The sequence below is a fragment of the Adiantum capillus-veneris genome, chromosome 3 (assembly GCF_014529385.1).
Source record: "Adiantum capillus-veneris isolate H3 chromosome 3, ASM1452938v2, whole genome shotgun sequence".
In the NCBI taxonomy this organism is placed as follows: Eukaryota; Viridiplantae; Streptophyta; class Polypodiopsida; order Polypodiales; family Pteridaceae; genus Adiantum; species Adiantum capillus-veneris.
Genome location: NC_140933.1, coordinates 40,062,043 through 40,085,637, shown reverse-complemented (window position 1 = coordinate 40,085,637; position 23,595 = coordinate 40,062,043). Strand labels below are relative to the sequence as shown.

Here is a 23,595-nt window from a genome sequence, read left to right as displayed (position 1 = left end):
TACAGTCGTAATCGCTCATGTTGCTCATGGCCCAAAATGTCAACACGCCACAGCACTAGACCCACTCTCAAGCCTCCATTAGAGTGAATGGTACGATTTAGGGACAGTCCCCCGATTCTCTGAACTACTGAAAATCTCAATCTACAGATGAATGTTGGGGATGGATGATGCCCCCCGAGGCAACATCAAATGGTCTCTCTGACATGCAGCATCTCCCAATGGAACACACAACCCAACTCATGCAATGCCAGCACAGTAATACATCAGGCACAACAACGAAATAGGCTCTGCAGAGAAATAGGTTCAGCATAGAAACAGACGCAGTAGAGAGATATACTCAGCAGGATCGCCAAATGTGTTGGGGTTCGACAACACATGAAGAAAAACAAGCTAAACAGTCCTCATAAGGCTTAATACAAGAATCAGACTCAGCAGAATAACACAGAGACAAGATCAGACAGAGCAAAGAGGAGAGATTAGGGCAAATTCAGAACTCGTATTCATCTTCAAGAAAGACTTACAGCTCGAGAGATCATCTCTCCAAGTCCTCCTCTAAGCCCATGAATTATCCAACACGAAACAGGTGTAACTGCCCAAAAGAAGTTCTTGGCCAAATATCTGACTAAGCAGAAATCCGACTCAGTATAAATCCGACTTCAGATAATATCAGACTCAACAGTATCTGATTCAGCAGTAATCCAGAATCTGACGCAGCAACATCTAACTGACCAGAATCCGACTGACCAACATCTGACTGACCAGAATCCGACTGACTAGCAAAACATATATGACTGACCACTACATTGTCATATTGATGTGCTTGTCAACACACACACACACACACACACACACACACACACACACACACACACACACACACACACACACACACACACACACACCCACACACACACACACACACACACACACACACACACACACACATCGCTTTCTTTGCTTCTCTCATTGGCATTAGACTGGAGTGAAAGAGAGCAAGAGAGAGATAGAGACTCTCTTAGATTTGCAACGGCAAGACTTAAACAAAATCACATACATTACAAGATTTTGAGCTTCAACATTGGCTTGAGAAGAAAGAGAGAGAATCGAAATCTCTACTCCATCAACTTCTTTGATTTTGACATCGACCTCGGTGGTGCCTTGAGTCCATTTTCTATATTTATAGAGTTTTTGATATAGCAAGAGTGTGTGTGTGTGTGTGTGTGTGTGTGTGTGTGTGTGTGTGTGTGTGTGTGTGTGTGTGTGTGTGAGAGAGAGAGAGAGAGAGAGAGAGAGAGAGAGAGGCTTGGCCCACTTTCAGCATAGACTCCTTCTTTAGAACCATCTTGGCCTTGACCTTTTTTTCCCCACCACTGACATGGAAATTTTCTCCTCAGCATCCAAAATCTTACACTCTACATTTGAAATGCTTGTTTGGTGAGTACATCGGCTTTGGTGTTGTGGATCAGTATCAGCTCTTGCGCCCATCGATTTCAATTTGGTTTTGAGCATCACCTCTTTTGGCACTTTTGTCTTGCAATTGAAGAAAACATTAGCTTTAGATCTACACTAGCATATAGGTTTCTCATAGGATAATAGTAGGCTTATAAGGGCGCACATAGCATGCTGACCACACATCACTTTGTAGTTCACAAGTGTTCCTAGACTCTCTATATTTTTTAGAGAGAATATAGCTTGCCATATGCGTCTTCGATTGTTGAAAAAACTTTGGGTTCTCATTGAGAGATCATAGATCTTGATTTCCTCCAAATTATCAGCCATTTTTGACATAAATATTACAAGTTTTCTAGATACAAGTACAATTCGTTCACAAGCACTTTTTGTAGTGCTTTTGGCTGTCGTTTCACTATGAAATGTTATGCATTGACACATGCATCTTTTCTTAGCATTTAGAGTGCCATCGATCTCTTTTGAGAGAAGATAATCATGTAGGGATTTGGTCTACTACTTTGCATAATTTTTTGACACCTCTTTGTGCACGTTCTTACTCATATATGTTGACTTACAAACATTGACCATTGTATACCATGTGGAGCCATTTTTTATTTATTTTTGTAGTTTCCTAGCCGTTACTGATATCAAACTGGAAGAGCCTTTTCTGAGCCTGTGGCTATGTCTTGTGTGTATGCTTATCCTTTTGAGGGCCCTACATGAGGTTTTTTTGAGCTGGAGTATTGTCAAATGTTGAGATACCTTCGATGATAGTGGTTGTTGAACTTCCCCATTATGGTATCCTTGCTATAGATCATGTATCTTATGTGATACTTTTCTTGATGCTATGTATGGAAGTTGTTAGTAGTGATAGTTGATTATTTATACCTAGTTATACTCTCTTGAGTTAGTTTTATGCTTTTTATGCATCATTTGGTCAAATTTTCACTCTGCACACAAAGGAGACTCTACCCAAATTTTCCTACAAGTCTAGCTATGAGTTTTATGACACTTTGAGCATCATTTTGGCTTGAGATTTTTCTCTTGTTACAAAGGAGGTTTTGTTAATTTTTCTCTATGTTTTCTTTCAATAGCCTTTGGCATTTTTCCCATAGTGCTCAATCTTGTAGATATGGCATCCCTATCTGAGAATAACATTTACAAAATTAGAAAGTTTGATGGCACACATTTTTCTAGGTGGAAAGAGAAAATCCAAGATGTGTTAATCCAAAAGGACCAATTAGAGCCAATCACTGAGTGCTAAGAAGGTGATGGCTATATAGATGTGCAATGGAAGAAGTCCATTATATATCTACACTTCATAGAGTCTATGTATTTCAACACAGTGGGTAAAGCTACTTTTAAAGCTCGAATGAGATGAGCTATGCGCAATACATATGAGAGCACAAGCAAGAGTAACAAGGTGTACTTGATGAAGAATCTCTTTGAGCTTTGTATGAAAGAAGGTGGCATAGTTTTTGAGCACTTAATTGTGTTCAATGTAATTTTTCATCAATTGATTTCGCAATGACTTGATTTTAACAACAAAGTATGGTCCATATTTTGATTGTGCTCTTTACTCTCTTCATGGGACATATTTTTCATAGCAATCAACAACTCTGCACTTGAGGGAGAAGTGGCCTATGATGTTGTAGTTTTCAGTCTACTCAGTGAAGAGATATGCAAAAATCTATGGAGCCTAAAAGGCATATATTCCCAATGGAAAAAGTCAGAGAGGTCCCACTCATAACCGTGCCAAATCAAAGATTGCGGGAATTCTTGTACCAAGTTCATAGATTCCCTTCGCAATGCTGAATGCTATCATTGCCACAAGAAAGGACATTTATAAAAAGATTGTTGTGCATGGCAAAGAGACAAGAAAATTTCCCAAGATAGCAAGAAGTCTGATATTGAAGACAAGGGTAAAGCTAAAATTGATGAGCTCAATGTGCTAGAGTCTCCTAAGATTGCATATGTTCTTGAGGTCCAAAATATCTCAAATATTTTAGTTTTTACAATGGATCTTAGCCCAGATTCCCTTATTGCACAATATGCTAGCTTTGACTAGAAATGGGTCATAGATTATGGAGCCAATCTCCATTTGACACCTCATAGAGAATGGTTCTCTATGTAGAACATATATGTGGTAAAGTGAGGGTCAATAATGCATACAAGCTTGAAATGCATGGTGTTTGGATCCATCAAGTTAGTATGCATAATGGCACTGAATTCATAGTCAAAAATATTGGACATGCTCCCAAGTTAGTGAAGAGTTTGATATGTGCTCGTCAACTTTACGACTTGGGCTACACAACCATATTTGGAAATGCCTCAAGGTTTATCAAGAAGGGAAATCTTGTGATTTTTAGGGTTCAAAGCATGGAACCCTTTACTCTATGTTTGTTGTATGTCTAAAAGAGGATTGTATATCCATAAAAGAGCTACCATTTACTAAGTTGTGGCATAGCCCGCTAGGCTATGGCAAAACTGAATCAAAACACTACCTCATTCTGGTTATTTTCCTGTTTTAAGTTATTTTGATTTTTGCATGTGTGAGCATTGTATCTATGATAAACAAACCAGAAACACCTCATCACCATTGAATAAGAAGTGTTTGTAGCCGTTAGTACATGTCCATAGTGACATTTGCGGTTATATATTGACCAAATCTCTACGACATGCTAGCTATTTTTTGACTCTCATAGACATCTCTACGAAATCTATAACATGAACATGGGAGGGCAAACATTTCCTTGTGTTGGATGTGTGTGTGGAAACCCCGAACAAGTCTACACCAATCTCCAAAATATCATCATCACCCCGTTCTTCTCTTAATGCCTATCTAACCCTTGTCATATGCAATCTACATTTTGTATTCGTAGCTCATTATCAAAACTTCATTGTCTTCATTTGACATTGGATGAAAGTGCCTCTCTTAATCTCAAATCAATCGCTGCCTAGTGTCCATTCTCCTTATCAAATACTATAAACATGCCACTCCCCCAATCCTACTTAGCTCCCATGACAAGTAGCCATAGTCTCCCCAAAATGATAGGATATCCGTTATCACAAGCTTCTTCACCATAAAATTCGACGAGGCACTCAATTCCATAACCTTCACCTTCACATCTTGAGCTATGCAAAAGCATAATTCCTTAGCATGATTTTTTGTCCTCATGCACACATTTATCCTAGCAACCACCTTAATATCCGCATCTCTCATAGAAAACTCCATCATGATGCATACACGAGCTTCACCATCAATGTAGGCATGAGCTTCCATCTTCTTCTCAATGAGGGCATAAATAAGAGGAAGTACATCAATGGGATTTCCAACACTCAATGCCATGTTTTGCACTATATGCACTACTTCTTTGCCTTGTGGAAGCCTCGTACTAAGACTAGTGGACCATTGTCTCCTCAATCTAGAATGCAAAAATTTGACACAAAATGATGTTTGCTCTTTGGTCTTTGAGATCACTCACCAGATTGTATTCTCAATGACTGTGCCCCAATTGGAAATCCGCTCGATTGATCCTGTGATGTCTTCATCTCTTGTTGTTCTTTGCCTTCTCCCTGCTTGTATTTACCTTTATTTCTCCTTTTGGGTGTGAGTTTCTCACTCCATCTGTGTTTCTCTTTCTCCACAAGAACTCTTATCTACCAACATGTTCACATCATCCTTCTTGTCAAACCCAATAATGTTAATATAGGGAACTTTCTCAATACTTGGAGAGAGAAGAGCCGCCATATTATTAATTGGTTGCTCTCTAAGTCCATTAGGTTGCCCTTTCCCTCTTCCTTTGCCAAAAAATAGATGTGTACCTCCTCTTTTCCTTGATGGATGCAAAACATCACAAGCATAGTGCCCCTCTTCCCCACAAAAGCACTGACCCAACAAAAACTTAGCTCTACTTCCTCCACCTCTTGTTTCCCTTTTCCCATGACACTAAGTTGCAAATCCTACATTCTCTTTGAACAGTATGCACCCATTTTGTGGAAAAGCTTCCATACCTTGATTTATTTGGCTATTTGAGCTTCACCATGCAAATCATGTGGCTGGTAGTGGCCATCATCTCATAGCCTAGTGCACCTTTCTCAATCTTTTTCTTAATTTATAGCTCTTCACTCAAGTAACTACCACAACCCCATTGTAATTCTCTTGGATCTCAAAGTTCACCTTTTCTTGCACTTTGGGGTCCAAGCATGCCATGAATTTATCCAGTTTAAAATACTCACTATTGGCTAATTGCACAGCTGCCGCTAATTCTATCCAACACTCTTCTGTCAAGAAATATATTGAAATCTTTACTTATGTCTTGTTTGAGGGGCTTTAACTTCACATCCATATCCACCAAAGAGACCTATTTGCAAAAATCATGTAGAAATTGCACTTGCAAAGCCGGCCATGCCTTCCTACGTTTACCTTCCAAAGCTTCAAACGACATGTTAGCTTTGCCTCACATCACCAAGGGTATAGTCTACATTTTAATTCCATTGTTCTATATATGCAAAGATAACATGTAGAGCTCAAATTTTACTATCCACTCATCTAGATTTATTGCATGTGAAAGTTGGCCTATAATTTCATGCTGCCATCTTTATCATCTTTGAAACTCGTTTTTACTTTGATCAAGGAGCAATTAGATGACACTCCTCAATGGGGGCACAAGGACATGGGAGGAGGGAATAACGTAATACACCTAGAAGTAAATAACATACCTCTCTATAGCTCAATGCACACACAACACCCCTAACCCCTCAAAATTCAACACACCAATGTCAAAACCTCAAATCCTAGTAGTATTGCATGCAAAACAATAACCATACTGACTCTACACACCCTTTTGACACACGTGCTCTCTCTCTCTCTCTCTCTCTCTCTCTCTCTCTCTCTCTCTCTCTCTCTCTCTCTCTCTCTCTCTCTCAACAACACACACACACACACACTCACTCAGTGTGCACACACACACACACACACACACGTGCACACACACACACACACACACACACACACACACACACACACACACACACACACACACACACACATGTCACAATGGGAATAGAAGGGGGTACACTCTAGAAACTTAAGGAAAGTTCCTCAGCCCAGCATGCTCTGCTTTCCTCTCTTTCATTATTCTAGAAGGAAAGTTCCTGAGCCCAGCATGCTCTCCTTTCCTCTCTTTCATTTCCTCAGCCCAACATGCTCTCCTTTCCTCTCTTTCATTATTCTAGAATAATGAAAGAGAGGAAAGGAGAGCATGCTGGGCTCAGGAACTTTCCTCAAGTTTCTAGAGTGTGTACCCAATCTGTGTGCTCTTACCCATCTTATGGCTGGCTTGCAGCTGATCCTATAAGCATACCACAATTTTTTGGTACAACTCTTTCATTGAGAGAGGTAATAGAAAAACACAAAACACATCCTGACCCACCTACCTTGCAGGGGTCATGACTGTACAAGGATGGCTTGAATATGGCACTTTTCCTGTGAATTAAGTCCTAGTTGTAGGTTTGTTGTAGTGGTGTTGTGCGGTGACAGCATCCAAAAATCATGTGAAACAATCGAGAAATTATCTCCTTGATAGAGTTTTTGGTGTTATAGGAGACACATAATCTATAGGGTAGCATGCCTTGCATGAAAAATTGTAAACCCTTGGCTACAGTGAGACGGGCTCCAACATAAAAGCCAAAATCATGAGTGCCTTGCACAGTCGGTACTGGTAGGGATGCTGTGAGGTGTGACTGGCAAAGCTCTTTGCTTTGCATAGGTGACAATCCTTTCCAACAAAAATTCATAAGCATGAAAAATCAAGCAAATCTTAACATAGTCTAACCTGGCTTCCGATTGTAAGCAGATGTCTTGAACTTGTGAAGGAGAAACTTGCTCAAATCCGACTCATAGCCAATTCAAATGAGCGAAAGAGAGTTGTCACGTGTATCATATACACTCTCATATGGCATTCATGCCCGTTTGGTATGTAATGAAATATCATGCAAGCATAGTGTCAAATCCTTTCCAAGTTGGTATGCTCATGGCATATGCTCATAGCATATGCCAAACGTGGGAAGTCTCAATACAAAATTCTTCACTTATGGAAGCCGTGTTTCACATAAGTATGTTGATGCTCATAGTGGTTGTTAACATACAAATATCATGATAAAAGCGAATCGACCTTGTTGAACACTTTCAGCTAAATGGCCATGTGGAGATTGCTTAAAGAAAGAAATCATTATGTGTTATATCTTGAATGAATATGCTATACTAGGCAAGGTATTGTATCATATACAGCTAACCTTCAAATAATCTCTAAAGAGCATGTAAGAAATTTATTGACTACTTAGCCACAAAATCCATCAAAAGACCTAAGAATCCAGTACACCTGGGGACAATGTTTCCGTTGATGTTGTCCCATACAATTGAAACATAATTTTTGTAGTTTGGCTTTCTGAAAGTCTACTATGGAAAGTCTCCTCTTTTCCACCTTGGTGGAGACTGATTTGACAACTCTCACATGTGTAGATATGGTAGCCCATGGGATGCACGAGATGACTAGCTCTGTAAGGTGATCCACCTGTGTAGCAAGCAATTGGATACGAACCGCCAATTTGCAAGACCATTCTTCAAATATTTTAAATTCACGTCGTGTAACGTACTCGTTTTCATCGATGAGATTGCTAGTATCCTCCAAAACTTCAAGCACACTTTGAGGAGGGGGAGTAGATGCGGTTGAAGGAAGTTCGAAATAAAAAAGATGATTCTCGAAAAGTCCTGTATCCAAAAAATCAAACGTGGAATCAATTTTTGCTTGCTGTGGTGCTAGCAAATAAAGGGAAGAACACATGGATATCAAAAATCTTGTAGCCGTATGATGTATCGACATCCGCAATAACTAGCCTTGTTGATTAGGTTCGTAACCGTAATTAAAAATTAGTCGTAGCCGTATGATGTATCGGTGTCTGCAATAACTAGCCTTGCTAATTAGGTTTGTAATTGTAATTAAAAGGTATAAAGTTGCCTTCAAAGTCAAGGCGTGCTTGCTCAAATCCATTGGATCCGTAGTTGTTTCGCTAGCAGGTCTTTATAATCGGGATGTGTTCCAACAGGCTTCTCATAGAACCCTTGCCAAGTAGCAATGTTTGAAGCTTTTGAAAAGGAAGGAAAAATTTTGCACTACTATAAATCGTCTTGTCAACGATGTGCTTTGCCAAAACCTTTGTGAAAGCTCGCCGACAATGTACTTTGCCTAAACCCTTGTGAAAACTTTTCGTACTCGTCGAGGATACAGGGTGGAAAGCCGTGGGCACCTGCCCTAGTTTAAAAAGTGTCTTGCCCTAAGGCCAAAGGCCTTTAGGCAACTGTGTATGAAAATAAAGGAGTTCCCAGTCGACCATGGCGCAAAGAGCAACGCGAGAGAGAAAACGGTCACCCACGGGCTGTGTGGTGCTCGCCTTGCAACACGCCAGGGTTGAGTTGTACTCCCCTCGGCCTCGCGATCTTGTTGCATTCCTCTGCACCCGCTTTGGTGAGGGTCGAGCTTTTTCCCCTCCTCGACTCAAGGGCGCCTGCACATGGGTTAGCCTTCTTCGTCTTTGACCCTGTTCTCTGCTAAGCGGCCATGCGCGCCTCCAACTTCTTGCAAAACTCCCCCTTAGGTTGCATGAGCATGCATAAACTAGAGGTCCATGACCTGCTTTGCCTAGAATAGACTGGAGCTCTGATACCAGTGAAAGGAACCTGGTGGGACTACCTAGGAATGAACCTCCCATTAAATAGCCCCTTGGGCCTCATTCCCTATGCACACATGCAGCCGGCCCCTTGTGCCTGGTCCTTGACCATCGGGCATTGCCCTTGGCATGACATTCAGTGAAAGGCCCCTAGTGGGACTGCCTAGGAATGAACCTCCCAACCTCCCATTAAATAGCCCCTTCAGCCTCATTCCCTATCCACACTTGCAGCCGGCCCCTTGGGCCTGTTCCTTGACCACCAGGAATTGCCCTTGGCATAACATTACTCCCCCCTTGGAGAAGCGTTTTCGTCCTCGAAAACAAGAGTGATGATGCACTAATGCTTTCCATAGGGACATCTTGCAGGGATGCAACTGTTTGCTTGACCAGAATAGGGTTTAGTAGGATGTTCAATAAAACCAAGAGTAGCACCTTGATTTTCCATATTGTTGTCGTGTTGCAACCGTCTTGGTGTAACCGTCGCATAGATAATATAGCGTGTAAACTCCATGTAGAACTCGCTTAGTAGCTAAATGAGTAATCACAACTAAGATGTACCAAAAGAGTACCTCTTTTCATTTTCATTGAAATTAACTTGCTGACGTAACTTATCGGCCAAGTTTAAGTCCTTGACTTGTTCTCAAATTTCATTAGTAAACAACCCCACCATAGTTAGTGTTCACGGTTGAGAATCTGACTTATACATGAAAAGACTAAGCCTAGTTGCTAACATGCTTTAACTTATGGTAAGCAAACTCCAAGTAGAGCAATAAGTGCTTATTAATTGGATTTCTTGGTGCTAATAAACGCACTTTGCACATCTTTTAGCACAAGATTACATTTTGTAATCTTCATATCTCCTTGGATAACTAACAATACTGAGGTGTGTTTCCCCATGGTTTACAGATAGGCATCCTAGATGACTAGTAAATGGGGATCACAATATCGTACAATATTGCTGAGGAATCAACAATGTCCTGAATAACCATTGTAGTTAATTTGAAAAATTCACAACCACCCAAACCGAGCCATGACCTCTATTGGTGATTGGTAGACCCAAAGTAATCTCATACAGATACTGCACATAGAGTACAAAATGCTTCATAAGAAACAACTTGATGAATATTCATGTCGTTCCAAATCAGCCTTTGGTAAACACTAGGGCCCATAACACCTAGTGTGTATGTATTTAGCAAGAAACAGATCCGAACCTGTTTATCCATAATCATCCTTGCCAATACTTATGGAAAATATGGTGCTCCTACCACACATTAAAAAGGAATGTAAATAGTTCTAAAAAGAAACAAAATACTTTTAGCTGCAATCATTTGCCTGCCGTGCTGAAACATTTGAACCATAATAGAAGGTGAAATAGTAATCACTTTTAGGTACAAACAATGAAACCTTTTCATTAACAACTCATAACCTTGCTATATGCATAAACAACCATCTGTAATGTTGTTTAGCTGCACTTGTATCTTAACAAGTCATTCTAAGTATTCGACAATTTCTGGCCACCAAAATTGCTCCTAATACATCGTGCTAAAATTTTTCTAGAAAGCAAATTTTGACGCAAATCCCAGTACAGAGGTTGAACGTGAGTGCACTTGAAATGGGAGTTTCTCCCTGTTGCTGTGCGACCCTAGCGAGCCCAACTCTGACGCTTTCGACATAGTCAACTGTCTCCTTCTCCTCCCGCTAAGCGCGCCTGTCCACATGCCTATGATTCCCTCGTTGTGGTTTTGCCCCCCCCCCCCCCCCCCCGCCTAGCAAGAGCTTTTTCACACGCAGTGTGCCTTGACCCTGTCCTCTTGCTTATCCTCTTTGCACACCACGGCTTGCACTCACATGCAAGACCATGCATGTTCTGCTGCTGAAAACGAGGGAGAGAGAAAACTGTGAAGCGAGAGAGAGGCCATGCCTCATTCTGAATTCTAGAGAGAGAGATCTAAAGAGAGAGAGTCCTCCCCCTCCTCCATAGCTCTCCCCTCCCCTGTCTGATACCAGTGAAAGGCCACTGGTGGGACTTCCTAGGAATGAGCCTCCCAACCTCCCATTAAATAGCCCCTTGGGCCTCATTCCCTATCCACACTTGTAGCCGGCCCCTTGGGCCTGGTCCTTGACCACCAGGCATTGCTCTTGGCATGACAAAGAAGTAGATTGTTTTGACTACCTCCCCTACCTTGCGGTAGTACATTATGTGTACAAAAATGGTTACCTAACTAGGGTGCCAATGCATTAATTGAATCTCATTTTGCTCCTTGAAGGCATAATTCGTGGCCAAATCAACAACTGAGACAACAACATCATCCAGAACCAAAGTACGGCTAAAAGCACACTTTGGTGGTACAAAAAGGACTATCCTTGACAACACCTTTGACAAATATTTGAGTTACAGTTTCTACAAGTCACATGCAAAACTACCTATCATAATATATATGAGTGGATAGAACTTCAAAAGAAGAATCTAAAAACACAAGGTCCGAGAAGTTTGACCTAAACTATGAACTATTTTACCGATCCCCACTTTTTAATTGGTAGAAATGAAATAGGTTCTTTTTTTGTACCACCAAACCATGCTTTTACCCATACACAATCCTTAAATTTTTGTTCTTGCCATCGAGCTACATAGTTATGAGTGATGAAGAGCTTCAACTTGGTCTTCAAGAGTTGCAAAAACACTCAGCATTGCATTTCTTTGTGCAAAAGATCTTTTCCTTTTTTAATGTTTCCATGATTGTCTTTCGCTTCTACATATGAAAATACTTTCACAGTAGTACTCTTACCTAGCTTTGTTGTCTCCAAGCAGCATAATTCTAACCTCTTGACCCCGCATATCTTACAGTCTCCCATCAGGCATTCTCTTCTATGGAAAACTGCATCTAATGGCTTTGAACAAAGAATTGACTCCCATGTTTTGTGACACCTTTAAATGTGTGATGTGAAACCATACAATCCTTGCTTATGTTCGCACCTATGGCACAAATACTTCATGGATAGTCGCAACCCCAATCATGCAACCTAAAGGCACGAGAGTGCATGCTATTCATTGAGTCCTTTAAAAAAGACATTTGCATACGGTATTTGCAACAACATGTGTATCTATCCTTCAGCCGCTTGCAAAAGAATGGCTTCAACATCTCAAACATTCACATGCCAATCTTGCAATCCGGATATTTTTCTTTGAATCTATGATAGAGCTCAATCTGTAATATGCCGATTTGATCAATATCTTTACTTAGGACAATAAATCCAAACAGGAATATACACATTTCTATCTAGGACATCCGACATGTTCATGAAAACAAATCGGAGTATCAAATAGCACATTCAACATCCTAACATGCATGTAATAGGGTGTGTTGACTACAATATATAGTGTTTTCATTAGCATAATAAGTATGCTAGCTAGCATACTCAATGTGCCAACAAGCACATGTAAATAGCATAGCATGCACGTATGCTAACTAGCATGGACAATGTTCTTATCAGCATACCCAAGATGCTAACTAGCATACTAGCTATGCTAACAAGGCCAAAGCATGTATTGGTGGTACCAAAAAGGGGTGTCTTGGACACTCCTTTGGTAGCACTTTACAAGCCCCATTTTCATGTGTTACATGTAAGATAAACTAGCATGGTATATATCAATGGATATATATTTTCATGTAGAATCTAAAAGCATAAAGTCTGACAAGTTTTGAATTGTTTTGCAAAAAATTTACCGATCCCCACTTTTTTCAAAGGGTACCACCAAAAGGTGCAAAAAGTGGTATCGCCAATACATGCTTTTACCCAACAAGCATAATCAATATGTTGTTTATCATATGAGGCATGCTAAACTACATAGAATGTGTGCTAAGTAGAATGGAAAGTATGCTAGCTAGCATGGACTAGATTCTGACCAACATACCCTCAATGCTAACAAGAATAATAGGTGTGCTGATTAGCATACCAGTTATGCAATTGATCATCCTCAACATTGTAATTAGCATACTAGGTATGCTAACAAGCATACCCATTATGCTAGTTAGCATACTAGAAAAGGTAGCTAGCATACTCATTACACCAAACAACATACTCAGCATACTACTTTACATACTAGAAACGCTAACTAGCATAAACATTGTGTTAAACAGTATATACAAATGTTAGTGAGCACACTAGGTATGTTCACTATCATAAATGGTATTAATTAGCATACATATTGTGTTAACTAGCATACTTTGTATACTAGATAGGTTACGAGGCATGCTAACTAGCATAAAGGGTGTTAATTAGCATGCATATTGTGTTAAATAGTATAAGCAGCATGCTAGTGATCATACTAGGTTTGCTAACAAGCATAAAGGGTGTTAATTAGCATACATATTGCGTTAACTAGCACACTAGGAGTTTACTAGGCATGCTAACTAGCATACTAATGCTATCTACCATAAACCTTGTGTTAAACAGCATTCTCAAAATCCTAGTGAGCATACTAGGTATGTTAACTAGCATAAAGGGTGTTCATTAGCATACATGTTGTGTTAACCAACATACTTTGTAAGATTACTAGCATGCTAACTAGCATACTCATTATGCTAAACATCACACCCAGCATACAAGGAATGCTAATTAGCATAGACCTTGTGTCAAACAACATACTCAAAATGCTACCGAGCATGCTAGGTATGTTAACTAGCATAAAGGGTGTTCATTAGCATACATGTTGTGTTAACCAACATACTTTGTAAGATTACTAGCATGCTAACTAGCATACTCATTATGATAAACATCACACCTAGCATACAAGGAATGCTAACTAGCATAGACCTTGTGTCAAACAACATACTCAGAATGCTAGTGAGCATACTAGGTATGTTAACTCGCATAAAGTTTTAACTAGTATACTCTATATGCTAGGTAGATTACTAGGCATGCTAAGTAGAATACTCATTATGTTGAAGAGCATATCCAACATACTAGGAATGCTAACTAGTATAAATGTTGTGTTTAATAACATACTCAGCATGCTTAAGAGTATACTAGGTGTGCTAAATAGCATAACATATTGTGTTAACCACCATACTTTGTATGCTAGGTAGATTACTAGGAAATCTAACTAGCATACTCATGCCATACTACCTATTGTACCTAGCATGTTAACAAGAATTTTGAGTGTTATGTATAGTGTGGTTACTAGTATCAATCTGCAGATGAGTATGCTATTGATCATCATATACAAGTTACTATACACTAGAGATGCAATACATAGAGTGCATAAGTTACAACATAAGTATTTGATCAATCACCTAAGGTTTGTCTAAGAGGTTCACAGAGTGTTTTATGTAGCTTTTCCTTATCACTCTCTTTCAACAAACATCTTCCTTTTTGGGTGAAACACAAGTCTCCTCTCTCCAAAATGTGTAGAACAATTCCTTAATTTCATGTGTAATAGGGCTATGAAGGTGTTGCTTGTGACATGCATCCAATGAAACATGCATGTAACAGGGTGTGTTGACATTACATTACTTATTTGAAATCACTTAATTGAGTAGCTATCAACAGTTGATGCTCTAATTCCAAACATGCATTAGGGAAAATTTGGACTCTCATAGGGGCCCTAGTAGGAGGTTTGACTTTGCCTCTCTTGTCCAAAGTGGGCAACCCAGTGAAGTACATAAACGCTTTGTCAAAACCCTATCAACCAACATATCATTGGAAAGATCTTAGAAAGTAGGTTCTAAATCCCCAAACTCCGACAAATTTGAAGTTGATTTACAGAAGTTATGGCATGGCCTCCCCACTGAAGTTGAAATGTGGGGAGAGATTCCATTTATAAGACGTAGTTGTCACATCAAAAATTGGAATCTTATAGACTATAAGTAATATCATGGCATGCTATATATCAATGGATAGATCTCGATGAGTACATTCTAAATTTTCAAAGGGTCCAACAAGTTTTGATTTCATTTGTAAAAATTTTACCGTGCGCCCGTTTTGGACTAGAGGAATAAATTCAAAGTCCTTATAGGGCCCATTTGAGAGTCCAAAATTTCCCTAATGCCAGCTCCAAACATGCAATGATATGACCAACTAAACGAGTGGGTTACCTAAAATATTTTCTTACCATCATATTACAACGCACCTCCATTTCCAACTTTGGAGCTAGCGACAATAATATTGTATGTTGGTTCTCCATTTCTTTGCCAAAGCGAGGAAGAGAGCTCAGCTTTGACAACTCAACTTCGAGGCAGGATGCTCTACGCAAGGGACGAACACGAGAGAGAGAGAGAGAGAGAGAGAGAGAGAGAGAGAGAGAGAGAGAGAGAGAGAGAGGGGGGGGGGGGGGGGGGACTCAACAAACCGTTTGTTTCTTTGAGAGAGAGAGTTTTCGATGCTCTACGACAGAGAGAGAGAGAGGGAGTCTTCGCTGGACACACACACACACACACACACACACACACACACACACACACACACACACACACACACACACACAAAGTCCAGTACCCCACGTCGTCTTGAGTAACTAAAAACCATGCCACACGGCAAAAGGGAGAGAATGAATAATATTTTTTATGGAAATTTTAAATTCAAACTGTGCTTGCTCTTTGGTTTTCAATATATGCTAACAAGCACAAGCCTAGTTAGCATTTTTCAAGACAGCATTTTCAGTGACACATTAACATGCTTATACCTTGGAACGCTTTCATATGTTGTTTGTGGGACCTAGAAGAATGGTTAATTCTTGGAAATCAATAGCTTTGTTAGCTACCTCCACATCCAAGTTGCATTCAAGTCCTCAACAGAATCCCTAAATGGTGTTTCACAAAGGAAGATCTCATGGTCAATCCCCATTACAAAATCACTCCACCATTAATGTGAAATCTCTTAGGTTAGAACTAGAGATTCTCTTGGAGAATAAACCAACATACAAGTGTATGAAAGACATTAGGGCACAAATCAAAGAAGTATTGCTCTAGCTTCAGAGTGCCATGAAGATATTGGACCATAAAGTTCAAATGCTACCGGAGAACAATGTTGCTTCTAGCAAAGGGACTAGAACTAGAATGAGTTTGGGAGAGTAGGAAAGAAATCTCAAATGTCTTTTCCACATTGTCAGAATCACTAGAAAAATGATGCAATAGGAAAATCAAGTGGTAATGAATTTCTTAGAGTTTATTCCATATTCACCTACATTGCCCTATGCTCTTCCAACTAAGGACTCTGAACTACCCATGTTTTTTCCTACATTATATTCATCATACCTGAGCCAGCAAATCAACAAAGCTAAATCAAAAATATCGAAGAGCTCAAAGAGTGGTATGAAGAAACCACCACATAATGGAATACATGGAAACAAGTCCCGACTGATGCCCTAAAGACATATTTAGTCCCTTGTCTGCTTCAATCAATTCAAAACTTTCAGATTAGGATGGGCCAATGGAAGAATCAAATCCGATGGTTAATTAAAATAACCAATCAACTCCTGTACCTCACTGTAGAAGCATCAAAGATACCAAAAAAGGAGCTGGCCAACAAGGCTTTCTCATAACTATAGTTTAGAGAGATGGTCGAGGTTCTCTTTGAATCCCAGGTCAAGTGTAATCAACCCTTACCTCAAGGGTGGATTAAAACTACCTCAAATTGTCATTAGTTGCCAAAGCTCGCTTAACCAAAGGGAAAAGAGTTCTATAAGACCCTGAGACAAAGACATGGAATGCATTAACGCCTTATGAAGCTGAAATGATGACAGTTAGAAAAGACCAGCTAGAGCAAGAGGCACTCTACTACCTGATTAGAAGGAGAACAAGGGTCCTAGGCCAAGCGCTTTAGAATCATACAAGGTATTATATAAACCTCCAAAGAAGAAGGCACCAAACAAGAAGTGTTGTGTTTGCTGGGTTGACACTAGTTGACTACTCACTGGCAAATTTTGGTATACATCAAAATCTAAGAAAGGGAAGAAGGATTGTAAATGGTTGGAACGGCTACCAGACTCAGGCGCCTAGGCTAGTAATTACCAAAACCAATTATATGAGTAAGTGGCACAGAAAGCAGTCACCCAAAGAGCTAAAAATAGGGCCCATACTTCATTTGTAGGGACGGAGTACTGAATCCCTGATTTTGCAATCCTGAGCCTAGTCTTAAGAGCCATTCATACTTTGTAAGTCTCATTAAGTTAAAGGCTTACTTGTCTCACTAACTACATTTGTACACAATTGTATGATCTGAATAATACAGCTTTAGTTTCACTTCTTAGTTTCAATGTCAATCTCTTTTCAATTCTAGTCTTATCTTTCACTGGTTATGTGGTCTAATATGAAGTCTTATGTTTGGTCTGAACTAACTTTAACCACCAACCTGAAATAGTTTTTTGAAAGTGTCATTCCATAGTTGCACGACAAGCAAATCTGATTAGATTCTCTTCTCTTTTTTTCTCAAAATGTGTAACACATACTCTCTCTCTCTCTCTCTCTCTCTCTCTCTCTCTCTCTCTCTCTCTCTCTCTCTAAATGTGTAGCATATGCTACCTTTAAAAAAATGCATTAGTCAAGAACATTTCTCTCCTCCCTTGCAGTCCTCTCCCCACACACGACGTCTCTGGAAGTTTCACTACTGCCTCGTCTCTTACCCCTCTAAATCTCCTCCTCCCGTAGGCGCCCCCCCCCCCCCCCCCCCCCGAAAACCAAACACAACACCTTCCTCCAGTGCTAGCCCCTAGCACTGGAGGAAGGTGTTGTAATTCTAAATTCTCTTCTTCTTCTTCTTCTTCTCTCTCTCTCTCTCTCTCTCTCTCTCTCTCTCTCTCTCTCTCTCTCTCTCTCTCTCTCTCTCTCTCTCTCTCTCTATGAATATCATGCAGAAAGGCCTTCCTCCAAATGGACTTCCGTGCAGTAACGTCTCAAAAGAGAAAGAGAGGTGCCACAACGTATAAAAGAGAGAAGTCGACTGTGCATGCTTTTCTCTTTCAATGGAATCTTCCAAGATTTCATTCAAAGAGTGCATTCTAGAAATCGTACACACATAGTCACTCAAATCATATTTGCAAAATAACGTGAAGATTTACTGAAGCCTAGGCTAGTTGTTAATGAACATCGAGGCACGATGAAGCACTGTGGATGTGGATGCACGTCGTGATACTGAAGGGGCTTGTGGGGGGCCGATAGGAGAGTTTGCCGGAATGGCAGGGGGCACAGCCATCGCGATCGACCTGGCAGTGATTGGGTGAGTGAGGGCCACGTTGGCTGCATGCCATCCGGCTAGCGGGCTTCTTTTGTGTGTCAAAAAGAAGAAAAGACAAGTAGAAGAAATGATCGATCACTTATTTCCTGTGTATATGTGCAGGCCTATATTATATCAGGAGGCGGGGTGACCCTGGCAAGGGTGCCGGGGACGGCCTTTGCGAGCTGTTGGACATTCCACAAGGACGTGTGGCTGTTTGTGGCGGCGCGGGTGTGCTGGCCGGCGCCTTTCTGTACAGGCTCCTGCGCAAGGGTCATTCCATCACAAAGCTTAATAAGTACTAGAGAGCCACCGACGCCATCCTTCGCTCCTCTTCTTCCTACCCCTCCCTCACCGCCGCCGGTCACCGTTTCCGCCAGTTCAGTCTCCACCGCAACCCATTCGCCGCTCTCTTCCTCTTGACGATTTTGTACAATGGATGCCCCTTTTTTGTCCTCCCCAATTCTAGTACTGCAAGCTTTATCCAAAAAGCTCTCCTCGCCTTTTGCATCTCTCTCTGTCTCTCTAGACTCAGTACTCGGAGCCTCTGCGTGTCTTCTTTACTTTGTATGATACAAGGATCAATCTCGTTTCTTTTGTATATATATGGCTGGCTGCTGCATGCTCCTGCAGGGCAGTGCCTTGCCAGCTTTGTATTGATCAATCTACTGCAGCGCCAACCAGTCAGCCGTCCAGATCCATAGCCTGTGCCTCACAATGGGCCCCGAAAACTCCAAGTACGATATCATAACCCCCCTGACCGACACCAAATGTCTGAAAGACCCCTTGCTGCCCATCACCATTAAAGCTCAGGATGACGAGGCCGGTATTAGCGCACGGACCGCTGAGATCATCGAGCTGCTGAGAAAGGTGGAACCCTATCTGCTCAAACCAACCTTTGATCTTGCCGATCTACCATCTGAAAAAGAATAACATGCTAATGCTTCCCTTCTGATGTTTTTCCCTCTTTTTTTTAATTTTACTCGCAGTTTGCAGGCGAGACCATGGCCAGCTTCCTTGTGGTCTTCACAGTTTGCGCCGTCAGCGTCAACTTCTACGGCGGCGGCGCCGCCACGTCATTGGCCACTTCCTTGCTGGGCGGACTGGCCGTCATGGTGTCCATCTTCTCCATTGGCCACGTCTCAGGCTCCCACATCAACCCCACCGTCACCGTCGCTCAAACTGCCATTAATCACTTCCCACTACGTCTGGTATACATAAAACGCATGCTAGTGCATGGCATATAATCAATAAATATACCCCAGCTTGATTAAACCACTCCTCCAACTAATTATCGCACACTCCTTACTGAAATTATACACCTTCACTAGCTTTAAAAGCCCATTTCCATTATAATTCTCATGGTTCAAGACATGCTGACCCATAAAATTTGGGGCTATATTGTCAGTCATTAATTCATCAATCAAACAACTTCCTAACCCCAACATACTATAGGTAAATTTATATTTTATGCATATTCATCATGTTTATGCCCTAACTCATGTAGACTAAGATGTTTTGTGGGCAATTATGTGATTATCAACAAGCTTAAGGGCAATTTCTGCATGACATGCATCCAAGGTCTATTGACTAAGCAACAATGCATTCTTCACTATTGTGGAGTTATGTTACTAATTAACTACTTTTTTTCATATATGACACCAATTTCTCCTTTGGGATATTTCAAGATATTCCATGATATCATTGATTAGTCAACGTGCACTCATTTATAGGAGGGCCTCAAAGAAGCTTCGACAATTAGCAACACTTTATGCCATTGATCAAGCTATCTAGTCTTTTACCTTATGAGAAGGCATTTTGGCAAATGACTAGTGCAATTTGGTGATTCACTCTTTTAATTTAGAGTACTAATTATATTCTCTATGCTTGTCACTCGTACATATTACTTACCCTCCTATCTAGTTGCACCTTCTACATGGATGTAGCTTGCTAAATCCTAATATCCAAGTAATAAGATGTATGATCTCAATTAAAATTATCGAATCCTATATTCTAAATTCTTAGTTCAGCTCTATATCCCTAGATATGGAATTGAAAATGTTCATAAACATAAGTATCGCTTCTACTCACTTAGCAAAATCCTTCAAGCTGCAAGGGCAATGTCTCAAGTAGCATGGTTTCAAACATTATGACATGATTTCATTGTTTGACGCAGGCACCAATGTATGTGTCGGCTCATTTAGTGGGAGGAACACTTGCATCTCTGCTAGTGGAGTTCTTATGTGCTCCAGAAGAGGGGTTTTTGTTGGTGACACCCAAATCATCAGTTTTGCACTCATTTTGTGCTGAGATGCTTGGGGGCTTCATGCTCCTCTTCATTGCCTCATCAGTCTACACAGATTCACGAGCGGTAATGTTTCATTTATGACAACTTATATATAGAATATGGCTGAATTGGTAGCACCTAAGCACAAAGGAACATGCACCTGATGCAAATATAAATATTAAATTTGAACATTTGGTGCAAGATTTAGGTAATTAAGTTCATGAGGTGCAATGAAGTGGTTGATTAGGAGCATTGAAGCTTGATATGATGGTAAAGATCATAAATTTGAAGATGAGTTGGAGCTCCATTACACAATGAGCTCCATTTACTAGCAAGCAAGGACTTTCATGGCTACTCACTAAAATCCTTTCTGTAAAATAAAGAGAACAATAGACAGATATATTAATGACAAGAATTGAGGTCGTAGGGACCCATGTAACCAAGAAAAAAGTATAAAGTGATAGTACAATTATGTGAGTTGGAAAGAGGAACAAGTAAGACATGCTTCTTCGTATAAGTGGTTGGAAAAAAAAGATGCTAGTGTTGAAAATTTTGGAAATCTAGAGACCTCTAGTGGGTGGACGAAAAGGCAAGGGAACAATGGTAAGCCTTTAGAGTTAGGGATTGAGAAAGTAGAGAGGGCGAGGGTTGAGGAGTGAATGTAGGCTGGTTTGACTGCTTTGATGGGTGCATAATGGGCTCAATGCACCTAATTCTAAATATAGAGGAACATGGAGAGGAGAGGGGTCAGTTGTAGTCTTCAACTCCTAACTTTAATACAAGTTAAGAGCAAATTAGGTCTCCCCAATCTCGGAATATATGAATTGTTGTGAGAGAAGAGTTGAGTAAGATGCCAAACATCTAAATGCAAAATGACCTTAATGTGGATATGTGAATTGTTGTGAGAGAAGAGTTGACTACCTGTGCCAAATAATCTAAATGCCAAAGCATCTAAATGCAAAATGACCTTAGTGTGGATATATGAATTGTTGTGAGAGAAGAGTTGAGTAGGACGCCAAATCATCTAAAATAAAAAACTCACTTCAATTCAAACAAGTTTGAGTTGAAGGGTGACAGACCCTAAAAGATGAAAGACAGAAGGTCAAAAGTTGATACATTAGCTATACAAAATTGCATACAATTGGCTTTTCATTTTTATTTATTTCCTATAACTTCTTTAGACCTTAATTTTTAGGAATCTAGCATATTAATGATTTCTTTAAGAGTATAGGATTAGGTCTCCCTAATCTCAAAAAAAATAAAAATTCTTTCAAAACATATTAAGTGCATAAATGAAGGGTGAGTTTAGGAAATGAAAAGACAGATGAAGGTGAAAAGTCAAAAGAAAAATGAAGGTGGAAAATCAAAAGACCTTTTGTGCCCATATAAATAGGTGTTTTTCTTCTCTTTCATTTTTCCTTTAGCGTTTTCTTTGTTGATCGATCTCTCTCTCTCTCTCTCAATGTTGTATCCGTTCTTTTGAGTTAATATTGTTGCAAATCTATGTGCTTTGTCATTGCCTGTTGTTATATGCTATAAACTAACGCATCGTTTTTCAGAATCTTTGAATTAGGAATACCTTTTAATCTTTCTGAAGCCATTAGGAATACCTTTCAAATTTTTTTAAGCCATTAGGAGTAGTTGGGTTAATTCGTTTTAGTAGCAATTAGGGTAAGAGTGTCTGTTATTGAACATCAACATGAAAGAGAAAAAGAGAGGTTAGTGGGCATGATCAAGTATCATCAAAATGAACATGGGAGTAAAAACGAGAGATTAGTCTTTGTTATTTAACATTGAGGCTCCTGGCAAGATATTGATGAAGCATTGTGGATATGGATGCACGTCTTGATACTGAAGGGGCTTGTGGGTGGCAGATAGGGGAGTTTGCCGGAATGGCAGTGGGCACGGCGATCGCGATAGACTTGGCAGTGATTGGGTAAGTGGCGGCTGGGCTTTCTTTGACATATATATTGAAGGAATGATGGATCACTTATTTCCTGTGTATATGTGCAGTCCTATATCGGGCGGCGGGGTGAACCCGGCAAGGGCGCTGGGGCCTGCCTTTGCGAGTTGGACATTCGACAAGGACGTGTGGGTGTTTGTGGCGGGGCCCTGCTGTGGGGGTGTGCTTGGTGCCTCTCTGTATAGGCTGCTGCGCAAGGGCGATTCCATCACCAAGTTTAAGTACCAGAAATCCACCGACGCCATCCTTCGTTCCTCCTCCTCCTCCCCCTCTCTCAGCGCAGCCGGTGACCGCCTCCGCCAGCTCAGCCTCCGCCGAAACCACGCCGCCGCTCAGACGCCGCCCTCTTCCTCTTGACCATGCTGTATATATTGATTAGCCCTTTTTTGTCCTCTCCAGTTCGAGTGTGAGTTGTATCCAGCAAGCTGTCTCCAATAAAGTCGCATTTTGCATCTCTCCATCTCTCTCTCTCTCTCTCACTCTCTCTCACACACACACACACACAGAGGAAACTCTTTGTATCTATATTATCTTGTACACATTCGTTGGATGAACTCATGCATCTGCCTCTGAATGTGAGATGGCAAAGCAGTGTAGTCCTCTAGAATTCTAGTTTTCAAATAGGTCCAAGGCAGAGTATAACCATTGGAGCAACCGTCAAAAACCGCGTGTTTCTTGCTTCCCAAATAGTCACTAACATCCAAACCCTTAGGTGCACCATACAAATCTAAGGCCAATATCATCCACATCAATTAAACCAAAGATCAACTAAAATTTAGAGACCTTTTAACCTTCCAGTGCAGCATACACATACATTTAGTGTCTTACACCATGATCTGACATACACACAATTCATGAAAATGTGCCTTTTGGATTCCACCCTCTTGCAATTAGTACATAATCCATTCATTACATTTTTTGGGGACAATAGTTTCCCTATTGGCAAAGCTCCCATAAG

The 23,595-nt window shown here is 40.5% G+C and overlaps 1 protein-coding gene and 1 long non-coding RNA gene across 3 annotated transcripts; one reads left to right on the top strand and one right to left on the bottom strand.

Annotated features, from left to right (window-relative positions):
- Positions 1-7,755: 7,755 nt before the first annotated feature.
- On the bottom strand, positions 7,756-17,413 carry LOC147460790 (uncharacterized). Of its 2 annotated transcripts, none has more exons than XR_015187526.1 (4): positions 16,957-17,410; positions 16,431-16,864; positions 15,860-15,976; positions 7,756-8,221 (listed from the first exon to the last, which is right to left on the bottom strand). It is a non-coding gene; the product is annotated as an uncharacterized LOC147460790 (long non-coding RNA). The 2 variants fall into 2 exon arrangements; XR_015187527.1 differs by lacking the exon at positions 7,756-8,221 and adding an exon at positions 8,231-10,438 and having other exon boundaries at positions 16,957-17,413.
- A 538-nt stretch (positions 17,414-17,951) lies between these two features.
- LOC147460789 (putative aquaporin NIP4-1) lies at positions 17,952-23,091 on the top strand. The gene is made up of 6 exons (XM_086508492.1): positions 17,952-18,390; positions 18,511-19,257; positions 19,377-19,598; positions 20,564-20,758; positions 22,549-22,610; positions 22,688-23,091. Exons 2-6 carry the CDS (start codon positions 19,105-19,107, stop codon positions 22,992-22,994), a joined length of 939 nt encoding a protein of 312 aa, XP_086364618.1. The 5' UTR covers positions 17,952-18,390; positions 18,511-19,104; the 3' UTR covers positions 22,995-23,091.
- Positions 23,092-23,595: the final 504 nt, after the last annotated feature.